The 12,175-nt window shown below is 40.5% G+C and overlaps 1 protein-coding gene across 6 annotated transcripts in view; it reads left to right on the top strand.

The window, feature by feature from the left end:
• VMP1 (vacuole membrane protein 1) overlaps positions 1 to 12,175 on the top strand; it is a 69,170-nt gene that overhangs the window by 24,287 nt on the left and 32,708 nt on the right. For all 6 annotated transcript variants that reach the window (XM_054208929.1, XM_054208933.1, XM_054208930.1 and 3 more), the window contains 2 exons: positions 5,015 to 5,182; positions 9,917 to 10,048. In XM_054208929.1, the coding sequence (XP_054064904.1) occupies positions 5,015 to 5,182; positions 9,917 to 10,048 (300 nt within the window). The remainder of the gene's footprint in view (positions 1 to 5,014; positions 5,183 to 9,916; positions 10,049 to 12,175) is intronic.

Genomic DNA, 12,175 nt, shown 5'->3' with positions numbered 1-12,175 from the left:
ATTTTTTTTAGTGCGTTAAGTTCAGCAGTGAGTTCAGTGTAATGTTTTTCTTGCTGGCAGACATATCACTTTTCTTTGTGAAATGTTTCTAAATTAGAGACAGTCTAAAATTATGTCTTCCCCAAAAAGAAGAGGTTAAAATTAGATGTAGTTGTTCTTGTGCTCGTATCACTTCGGCGGGATGGCTCTTCTGTGAAGGGGCATGTGAGAAACCAGCACTTCATGCGGAGTTTGTTTAAAGCTTTGTATTCACAGAAAGGTCCACAGAATGATTAATAATGTGAAAATACAATTCATTTTTAATTGGATATTCAGTCATTTTTCCTTATGGTAAAGACTTTTCTGTTGTAAGAATTATATCAGCATGTTTTTAAGGATTTTAACTTGATTTTTTTTTTTACATGTGCCTGCTGTCTCTTTCTAGTTGCACCGATGAATTTCCAAGCATAATTTATAGATAAAAAGATTATACTTTCTAGAAATTTCATAACACAGCATTTAAAGTAACTTATTTCTAAGGATTAGCAGTGTCTGTTCTAACTGGGTGCCTTCAATCACTGAACTAAGACTCCTCTGAAGGCCTGTGAGTTCAAGAGTTCGAGGTTACCTTCTATGAGATGTTAGCGTTGTGCAGATAGGGATTTCCAAACTCCCCTAAATTACTATTGCTAAAAAATAGATTTATGATGAGTTGATCTTGATGACCAGATCTTGTCTTGTTTGATTTGTAAATTGTACGGATATTTCTAACAAATCGCATTCCATCCTAACCACAGGCTCCTTCTGGTCGTCAGTAGTGGCAAGCAAATGTTTCTCACCCGAGTCAGCAGAATGTTTCTCAATTTCTTTTCTGCTAGCCCTTGTTAGTGCCTCCTGCAATTTAAAAGAAAAAAAAAAATCACTGGAAGAGGGTGAGGGAAAGACAGTTGGTGTTCAGGATCTTACATGCCTTGGATTTCAGCACTCTTCCTGGTTTGGCAAGCAGCGCGTCTACTAAATCGCCTGGGTTTAGTGTTTGTTGTCTGGTACGACAGGGTTTGAAGCAGTTTTGCAAATGCCCCTTTCAAAGGTAGAGCTGCAGTTGGAGTCCAAGAGGGGGTATCTTAGAGGTTTTCCTGAAGTGTTGAAATAAACTGAGCTATTGCAGAGAGGCAAAGCACCCTGAGTATTTGCTGCAGCCCCATGCGGAGAAGGAGGAGGAGAGGGTGGAGGAGGTGAAGAGGATTATTTGTGAAGAGGATTAAAAAATTGTATGACAATTAATCTTTCTGGCACAGGGAGGAGTACAGAGAAAACATCTGAGCGTATATTGAGGGGGATTTTCCAAAGGTGGCACCTAAAGCCCGTTTGAAGTTGGTTCCCTGTTCCATTCAGAGTTAAACCATCACTATTGCTAAATAGAAAGCAAAATGGCACCTCTCTTACGAAACACCCAGCGACCCTCCCACTCTTCCCCCCACCCCCCATCGCAACCATGGCCCTGTTTAGCCAACCATTGTTTTTGATGTGCTTGGTAACCAGGGCTTTGTGAAAGTATAATGCTGTGTGTGAGCGCTGAGAGCTGAGCTGGAACAAAAGCAGATGTGCGAGATGCTGCCTGGAGCCTGCCGAGCTGGGAGAGGTTGTCCATTCGACTCGCAGGACAGCTGGGCTCCGCTGCCAGGGGAGGACACGGGATTGTTCTGCTTTCCTTTGGCTTGCTCTCAGTTCCAGTACTCCACACTTCATCACTCTAAATGAACCGTTTATGCTTTATTTCTTATTCCAGTTAAAATGTGGCTTCTGTGGGTTCCATAACTCCCAACTTTTTTCCATTATAGAATTGTTTACATTACAGTGGAAGAATTATGTTCAATTGGCGTAGTCTTCAGGTGGCTCATTGGCCGTTTACAGCTGCTTTGTGAAATGCCATTTTTTCCATTGGCTACTTGTAAAGTTTTTCCTTTTGCAGACATTTGCTGAGACTGGGAGAGCTGTCTTAACAGGAGGCGATGTTTTGAGACTGTTGAGCCATTTCAAGGATGGCAACTGTGTTGAGAGAAGCTGCTTGTGGCAAGAAGCTCCTGCAGCAGCCTCCCGTTAGGCATTTTGTCATTGCTTGCTCTCCTGAGACTGCACGCTGTTTTTTACACACCTTGTGTGCAGTTTGGGAATCACAGAATGGTAGGGGTTGGAAGGGACCTCTGGAGATCATCCAGTCCAACCTCCTGCCAGAGCAGGGTCACCCAGAGCAGGCTGCACAGGAACGTGTCCAGGCGGGTTTGGAATGTCTCCAGAGACGGAGACTCCACCACCTCTCTGGGCAGCCTGTGCCAGGGCTCTGCCACCCTCACAGGAAAGAAGTTCCTCCTCACGTTGAGATGGAACTTCCTATGGTCAAGCTTGTGCCCGTTACCCCTTGTCCTGTCACTGGGCACCACTGAAAAGAGCCTGGCCCCATCCTCCTGACACCCACCCTTGAAGTATTTATAAGTGTTGATGAGATCCCCCCTCAGTCATCTTTTTTCCAGACTAAAAAGACCCAAATCCCTCAGCCTTTCTTCATGAGAGATGTTCCAGTCCCCTCATTATCTGGATAGCCCTTTGCTGTACGCTCTCCGTCAGGGGAGAAATGCTGGTAGTGCCGTCACTGAAACCTCGCAAGAGCTTGGGGGCCTCGCGATAGTATCGGTTAAATTTGTCTCTTACTATTATAAAACTGAAACTAACAGTCTCCCATCACAGCTGGCTGTAGTTATACTCTAGTGTGGCATGTCTTCCAAATTTTGTGGAACTGAAAATCGTACTTCTTGATTCACACACCGTAGCTCACCGCCTTGGCAGCTACCTTACCCTTACTCTCAAGGGAACGTAGGAAATGGTCATTTACAACTCAAGTGTGTGGGGATTTCCGCCATGCAAATTTGCTCTTCAAGAGAATTTTATTGCAAATTTCTGCAGGTGAAAGCCCTTGATTTAAGGAAGATGGCTTGAGCCCTTTCTTGTCCCAAGGTAGCTGTCAGACTGGGGAGGGGCAAGCAGGGGATGGGATTAAATTCCCTGAGTTTCAGAGTACGGTGGAAAAAGAGGTTCCCAGGTATGCCGTAAACTTACTTTACAATTTTAGGAAAGTTTCAACTCTTTCTTTGCATCTGTCCTCAGCAAGTAAATAGAGATAAGTTATTTGGTTAGATATGAAGCTGCTGGGGACAGGGATGATCTTGCAACAAGTACTAAAAAGGGGTTCCTTGCCATTGGCACCTATAGAAATGTCGATAGTATACAATTATTAATCATTGGTTCATCCATCCATTCTTTGTTCTCCCTTCCATATCAAAATCACTCTTGTGTATCAATTTCTGGATCCTCTCTTCTGCAGTTTTACTTCAATGAACTTTTTTTTTTTTTTTTGAGGGAGAGACTGTGCCTCCTTTATCATCTCAGCAGGCTGCATCTGTGCATTCATATAATCCAAAGTATGCCAAAGCACTTTGAATTCCTCTCCTGAAAAGTAACAAGGAATAAATAAAAGAATTTGCTTGGTATCAGAGCAGCTTGTCTTTTACCAATTGCATGCCAGAAGAATGGCTTTATTTTGAATTGTTTACGTATGACAACAGTAGTCACAGCTGTCATACGGAAAAATATAACTGGTATTTTTTTCACTGTTCTTATTTCACCGCCATTAAAAAAATGACAGTATCAATGTAATTGTGTAAGTCCAGTGCTCTGGTCTCTTCAGTGGGACCTGAAATGTTGGTGTGAGTGAACCCAACTAAAATCTTCTTCCCAGTGAGTCCAGAAGAAGCACTGGAGCTTCACTTTTTCTGAGACCTGCTGCGGAATTTCACTCTTTAATGTGCAAATGGAGCCTGCAGGGTCCTGTGGATGTCTCTCTGCTCCTGCATTTCAAAGGGAGCTGGGGAAGCCTTGTGCAGGGGAACGGCAGTGCTGGGGTCTAGCACGCTTTCCCTCCTTATTCTGTGTTAAATTTAGCTTTGGTTTAGGTTGGGGGGTGTCGGGCTCCCTTACTGCTCTAATAAAACATGACTCATTTAAAGAAAAACACGTAGAAGAAAATTGCTGTTAATATGTTCCTCAACGTGATGTCAAAACACATCAAATAGTTACTAGCAGAAGTTAATGTTTGTGTACTTTGTTCTGCATGTAAAGAAAACTTTAAAATTTATTTAAATCTGTGATTTTATGAAAAGACCTTAGTTTAACTCAGTACTTTTTCTTCTTCCCCAGGCAATGTTTCCCTGACCTTTTGCTAAGTGATTTCTTTTTTAGCTACAACGTCTAGTGTTCAGGCCACAGAGTATTTGAATTGCTTCTCACTTCTTTTGTATTAAAATAATGGCAATTCTTTCAAGTTTTTTTAAGTATGTAGCAGTTCAGCTCTTGAATAGATTTTTATGCTAGTTTTATTTGGAGGTCTGTCCAAAAAAATCTTTTAATGTAAGGTGGAGTCGTCTTAGCAAACAGCAGTAAGGTCACTTTCTTGCATACACAGAAAAACCAACACAAATCAAGCAACTGGTTTTTGGAGAAAGACACAAAAGTCAAGAAGGTCTGCTGTGAGATGTCGTAAAGTCCCAGTCGTTTAAAAAAAAAAAAATTAACATAGAATTTAAATGCTTCCATCCTTTAAAAGCAACAGTAGGGAAAGCACCTGCTCTAATAAAGCTGTAGGCCATAAATACCGTAAGGACAACATTTTAAAGTTTTGAAAATTTTCCTGTTTTATATCAGTAAGGATTCTTATTTCTCCTTGGCAACTTCGTACTATTGTATGATGGCATGGCAAAAGCTGAAAGGCTCCTTAATTAATAGCTCAACATCGCGCTTCAGATGGTCTGAAAAAAAACACAAACCAACAAACGTTTTACATGTATAACGTTATTAATGGCTAAAGTGAGAAAAAATAAATTGTAGCCTGAACTCCTTGCATCAGGGACAAATGTGGGTTTTTAATTTTAACTTGTATTATAACTAACATAAAATGCATTTGAAATTACTCGTGTTTTTTCAGGGTCCACACATAGCATCAGTTACTCTTGCTGCATATGAATGTAACTCAGTTAATTTCCCTGAGCCTCCTTACCCGGATCAAATTATCTGCCCTGATGAGGGGACGACTGAAGGATCCATCTCTCTATGGGCTATCATCTCAAAAGTCAGGCTGGAGGCCTGCATGTGGGTAAGGTTCGCTTTATAAAACTTACGCAATTTTAATTTATGCCCTTCATTTCTGTGTCGAGCAATACACAAAAATTCCTGAATTAGCAAAATAATGATGGCTTCCACGGCCAACAGTAGCATGTATATCTGCAGCGTGAATAGATGCTTTCCTGATCAACCTTCTAGTCTTGGATAATTTTAATGTCCTTTAAAGAGAAATAATAGGCTATTACTGGGCTATCTTTTATCAACTACTGTTGTCTACTTTTTTAAATGCTAGCAGAAAACACTCGTGTACTTCAAAGCTGTTGATGTAAAAGGTAAGTTTTAGAAAGGGTATTTGCACCCCAAATGATCTTGCAGCTGTCAGGTCTTACACTGCGTGCAATTAAGCAATAAATAATTTCAAAAATTTAGAGCCCGTAACTTGGGTGAAGTTGCAGTTACTCATATGAAAGACTTGGTCCCTAATATCATAGCTCAGGTGTTTTTCTGGGTTGCATCAGTAGATTGGATTAAATAAGAAAAGTGTTACGTTGCACACTTTTGTGCATTTTATTTCTGTTTCTCTGCCTGTTTCCATCATGGCAAACTTTTCACTTAAAGGCTAACCTGCTTTTCCTGTCTGAAGTGAACCAGGGTCTTAGGAAACGCTGTCGTTGGAACTTCCTTTCCGTTTTCCTTTTTTTTTTTTTTTCTTCTTCTTCCCCCCCCTGCTGCTTTTTATAGAAGTTTGGAGGATTTTGGTCAGCTAAGATGTTTTTTTCATTATGTGTCAATTTTGAATTGCAGTTTACACAGATGCATCTGCTATGAACGGCATGCCAAATTAACTTTATTTTACTACTGACTTCCTGTTCTAGCGGGTGATTTACTTATTAAATTCTTGGTTGTCCAATTCAGAGGTAGAGAGAGGAAATTCTGAAAATACATGGTATCTGTTGTCTGCCCTTGCGTTCCTTCTAATGAATATGAAAAGATATATTAAGGCAACTTTGGTAACTAGAACTTTTAAAATTATCAGCAGCTGCGTTACTTATAAAAATTCCAATTAGTTGTATGCATGACAGACTAAAGTAATGTGTAGCAGTACCAAAGTCAAAACACTAACAGAGAAAGTGGACTTAAAGCCCTCTCAAGAAGCAAAGTACGTCTTAAATTTCACTCTTTCCAATGAGAGGACAGAATTGCCCTAATACTTGATAAATAGCTAAACGTGCAAGTACTTATAAGACCATAAATATAAGATTTCTTTTTATTTTCTTCCTCATCCCCTTCTGTTTAAGTTTGTTTCATGGAGACTAGAGTAATAAAAATGGCATTTACAACTGCGTTTCTAGGGTTGCAAAATAGAAATGTAGCTCAGGGTAAACACGCATTGCTTAATCTTCAGCATGTAAAAAAGCTGAACTATGATGAGAATTAAGTAGTTTAGAAATTAGTTAATAGGATTGCAAGCACTGAAAGCCTGTATCCATCTGAGCAGCCACCAGGGAGAACAAATGGTACCTTCAGGCTCCCATTTGAGCTGCGTTTCTTGGTTCAGGCTGGGGAAAGGATGAGGGAACAGGATGAAGCCGGAACGTTTGTATCCCACTCTTCCCCCCCACCTTCTTTCTTCTCGCCTTCAAATTCACTGTCAGCTACCTTTTCACTGAACTCTGTCTCCACTGGATTTCCCCTTGGGAGCATCCTCTGTCTACCAGTGGTGTCTAGTGCAATGTTATGCTTTCTTGGAATGTTTCATGAGTACATAAACATTGCTTGCTAATTTCCTGTAAGCCAAATCAAGTTGGCAATTGCTGCTGCTTCTTCCAGTATGTTTCTTTTGTCCTAATTCCAGTTCACTTTTTATGGAAGCTGTTGAAGAAACTTATTTTTGAATCTGTCACTCTTAGACCAAATGTCCATTTAACAGGAAAGTAACGGTGACTTTCAGAAAGTGAAAAGGCTGATTTTTGCAAAGCAAAACCTTAATAAAAAAAAATATTGAATTTAATTAATTTTCTGCTTTTAAACTGAAATCAGGAATACTAAGTTTAATTCCTAATGTGGGTATGATTGAATGATCTCACCAAACGTGTTGTTTTTTTTAAAATGGAACCATCAACTTCTAATTACATCCAAAACCTGAAGTTATGCTAAATACCGAATAAATGTAAAAGAAAAGGAATTACTGGATGTATACAGATGTGCTCCTAATGCAGCACATGGAGCCCTGTGAAGAATACGTATAACACCACCAGCAGCCTGTTTCCTCTAGACTTGTAAAGTGAAATTATGTTGAAAGGCTCCAAAGTGAAACCTGGCCAATCTCCTTGATTGTTTGGAGGGAGACAGGAGGGTGGTAGCAATATAAGTTTTCATGTGAAATGTTGAAAGCAGGTCGGTCCCAGTGGGGACTTTGCAGACCTCCAACTATAAAGCTTCCCAGACTAAGTATCCTGCAAGGTTTGAATGCGGGAATTTATCTGCACAAGGGATTTGATTCAGATCACAAAAACATCAGCGGCTGTTCCAGCCAACTTAAACCAGGTACAGGTTTTTCCAGAGATTAAAATCATTACTAGTCCCCTGCATGTCAGTGATAGCCATTTTTGCTGATAATGAGTGTTACGAGGATTAAATATCACCGTATCTAAGGAATTATTAGGTGAAACGAAAATTATGCTTTTTTTTTTTTTCAATCGCTGTAAAAGTTGGCTCCGCCAGTCCTGGCCTGCAGAAGGACTCTCAAAAACAATCTGCTAGGTGTATGCCAGTTTTCACAGCCTTCCATCCCACAGGGACAAGGAATTCAATAGTGCCCTACATTTTTAATGTGCTGCAGCTTTTTTTTTTGGTTTGTGTGGGTTTTTTGGGGTTTTTTTTTTTTTTTACAAGAAATAAGGGGAAAGAATAAAAAAGTTTAATTGCTCAGGATTAGCAGAACAGGCGGCCTGTGTCCTGACCAGGATAAAATCTGTTTAAAGGACTCTTTCCAGTGGAGTAATTTCCCAGTTTCCTTTTCTGAATGTATTGGTGTAAAAGAATTTTGATTAGCATTTGCCTTTCCAATTTGTTGTTAGTCCAAGGAATCTCCATGTAAAACTGACATTCAAACTTAAATGGTGAAAATGGACAGCTAATGTTACAAAAAGCAGTTAAATAGTTACTGGTTTGGATCCCTTAATTGCTGCTTTTTTTTTTTTTTTTAATGCACTTAAGGAACCTATCTCCAGCAAACATGAAATCATATGATTTTTATTGCACTTCTGAAATGTTTTGTAATAATGAGCATGTGACTTAGCCAATTTAAAAGAAAGTTCATGTCCAGTACACGCATGCGAACCTCTTCCTCAGTTAACAAAATGAAGCCAAAGCAAATTGGCAGAGCCTGGAGGAGCAATGTGACTTTTTGTTCTTGCATCACCCTGAGAACATAACCTCAAGTTAATTTTTCTGAAACGTTGCTGCTACTGTTTTCAGGCTTATCTTCCCTTGTGCCAGAAATAGGCAGTTTAATGAAGTTCAGCTTGTTGCGCTCGTTTGAATTTTTCTTCTGTGGAAAATAAGGGCATAAACATATGAGGCTGTGCACTTTATGTGCCTAAACCGAGAATTTAACAGTTTGGGTAACTGCGGAGAGCAGAGGTATTTAAAACCACGACCTGTTGATTTGGAATATCCACAGCAGCTGGAATTCTCCCTTGCTTGCAGCTGCGTATAGAGCAGGAACAAAGGAAATTGAAAAGCTTTCACATTGCTTCAAAGGAATAGAGAAGCATTTGTTACTCACTACTGACCCTAAGAGAGAAAAGCCATCTGCGTGTAGCTAAGTTTTAGCACTTTTCCAGTGTGGTGCCCGACTATTGTGCTATTACCTGTCCTATATTTAAACCATTCTGAGTTTAGTCAAGTTCCTGTTTCGTTAGCCTCTGTTTATCCCTATGTTCAATCCTAGCTGTCTCTCTTTTCTTTTCTTTTTTTTCCTTGGTTAAACTAAAGTTGCATTTACCCACAAGATTGAAATGAGTCATTTGATGTCCTGAGAAAACGAATATAATTTTCCTGTGGTGAGAATTCATCTCGAGTTCTCTTGGCTTTTGTTCATTCCATCTGAAAGAGGGAGAAAACTCGAGATCAGGCTTTGCTTAACCTTATTTTCCTTGCTGGTAGCTGTAGTAAAACTCGAGCCGGTTTTCTAATAAACACTTGCACAAAGTCTCATGACTGAAGAAGTAAACTGCGTGACGGCACCGGGGAGGAGTTCCCAGATTATTTTGAAGGCCTCTCAAGAGCAAGGGCTGTCACATGCCGGCAAATGTGTCTGGCATCATGCGGTGGGGTGAGATGGCAGCTCTGTGCTGAGTCAGGGATGGTGTCGGAGTGCAGCCCCCCCCCCCCCCCCGTGGCTGCCTCTATGGCAGCTGGCCACCGGCTGCGGAGCTCTGCTGGGGCTGGGCAGTGTGCCCCAGAGATACACAGATCATGTCGTTTTGACCTTGGGGACCACAGCTTGGGAGCCGCTGACTTGCAGTGTGATAGTCTGCACTGGGAGAAGCTGAATTTTGCTAAAGGGGGAAAGCAGGGTTTCAAAGGAACAGCAGTATGTTATAGCAGGAGAAATTTGACCTGGTGGTTAAAAGCAAACTTCTCAAAGCAGCTGGTCTCATCAGTTCTAATCATTTGAAATGTCCACGGGACTGTGCATATCACGTGTTTCCTATTTAAGAATAAACATGAAAATAAATCAGAATTATTCTTTTCCCAGGGTGCTGGCACAGCCATTGGAGAGCTACCTCCATATTTTATGGCAAGGGCGGCCCGACTCTCTGGTGCTGAACCTGATGATGAAGAGTACCAGGAATTTGAGGAGATGCTGGAACATGCAGAGACTGCACAAGTAAGAACAGTGTAAAACAACGGAATTAATAAAACACAGAACAACTAGATGGAGTAAATAACCATTCCGATGAAATGGGAATGGGCCAAAAATCAGTTGGTGTGAGTTCACAAGGGACTTCCCAGGGATGGAAAAAGATCCTCCACTGGGTAGAGATACCTCTGGTGATGGGAGGACAAGAATGCAGCTTGTTGGAGCATATACAATAGTGCAGCTGAAGTATTTGCTACAAATACTGCATTTATTTAGACGTCCAAGAAGAGCACAATAAAGGCGTGCGGCAGAGGAGTGTGCTGTTCCATAGTCATGGTTGTTAGAGCTCCATTTAAAGACTCCCTGGGCCAGGAGGTGATTATCAGTTAGCTCATCCCCTTCAGATGACATTTGTCTGCCTTGCCACTAACACCCCGAGGGGCCAGTGCGTGACCCATTCATCAGCCTGAGGAAACATATTTTTCCTGATGTGAAAATGCAGCCAAACTGCTCTGAATCCCTTTTTGTTGCTCTTGTCATTTATTTTCTTGATGGATTAAATACTGCTTGTGTTACAGCATAGTTTGCAACTCATGCTGTACATCAGTCAGATATTATAGTAGGTAATTTTTCATTCAGGTCAGGAGTTTGCATCCTGTTCACAAGTTATTGGTAGTGTTTTAGAAGAAACTGAACATTTTTTCCTCGAACTACTTGCCACTGAATTTCTCTTCTGTATTTTTCCTTCTTATCCTGTTTTGACTGCCACTAAGTTGAAATGGGTCATGAGACAGCTATTAAAAACCAGCAGATGCTATTTACCATGCACTGCTGTCTTTAAACTGTTCTGCCAGAGTATTTTCTTGATATAAATATATACTTTTACTTTTTTCTTCTTCTCTTTAAAAATGAATGAATCTTTTCCATGAAAGAAAGTGGTTTGTCTGGAAATACTGAGTGCAATCTAGTAATTCTAACAGTAAACCCTGTGTTTCCTGAGAGCCTTCCCCTACTAGAAAGTTCCAAAGGGTTTTTGTGCTGTTGTAAATAGTTAATTCTTCTATTTCTTTAAAGATACAGTGGGGGAAAAAATAAAAATCTGCTTTGTTCCTTACTCTATCATCGGTCTTTGCTTTGCAAACTAATCCCTAACTGTATAAAAATCAAGTTGGGGTAAAAAAGAAACAAAAAAAAAACCCCAACAAAAAAAACACGAACGAAACCAGTTGAATACATGACTCGAGAGCTGAAATGCTATCTGTGTTTACTGAAACTCTCCCAGCAAATTATATGCGCGTACAGTTGTGGGAGCAGCCAGGGTTGGTTTCCAGAACGCACAGTAAGATTCTTGGGAAGAAAATTTTTGCTAGAGAGCATTTTGTCAGGACAGGCCAAAATACAGCTAGCTGTATTGACTGCCCTTAGTAAACGAATGGTGTTGTGTAATTAATTAAGAAAAATGATGGTGTTATTTACCAGTACTTTTGATTTTATTTTCTTGGCAATTGAATTTGGATTGAAACGTGTTGTTTTGTGGATGGATGGCCAGGAAAAAAAAAAAAAAATCTTTTTAAACTCCATTTGTGGTTTGGTTTCTGCAAAACTCTTTTAACATGAGGCTTTGACAATCTGATTAAATTGTATTGCACTCATAAAACTGACAGTTCAGTTTTTTCCATTTGCTAATATGACTTCCTTTTTGCTTTTGGCTTCAATCATGTTTTTGCTAGATGTCTGTGGGAGACAGGCCTGCCTTTTCCTATGACCTTGAGTAAATCCCAACCTTCAGCACAGCTTATCGCTATTTGTTCTGTAATTGCTATTCATGAACGGTTACGATGCCTATTTTTAAATTGCTCAATAACAATTTTTATTACCTACATCAGCTTCTCCCACTCTCCCAAGCTGAAGCCTTGTGCTTAAGAAAACACGGGGGATGTGACAAGTGTCTTATGCCACGGAGACTACTACAGATGCTTGACATCAACTGGCAGGAGCCTCCTTTCAGCGTAAAGGTCTCGCTTCACCCTGCCTTTTTTGAAAGGCATGAAAATGGGTGTGTTAAGATTTGGAAGAATAGCTTCCCCCTCTACTTCTGCTGAGCTGCTATATGCCTACGAGGCACAGCCAAATGGCTTGACGTTTTTGCCTGCG

The sequence above is a fragment of the Rissa tridactyla genome, chromosome 7 (assembly GCF_028500815.1).
Source record: "Rissa tridactyla isolate bRisTri1 chromosome 7, bRisTri1.patW.cur.20221130, whole genome shotgun sequence".
Taxonomy (NCBI): domain Eukaryota; kingdom Metazoa; phylum Chordata; class Aves; order Charadriiformes; family Laridae; genus Rissa; species Rissa tridactyla.
The sequence above is the reverse complement of the archived record's forward strand: the minus strand, read 5'-3'. Positions and strand labels throughout refer to the sequence as shown.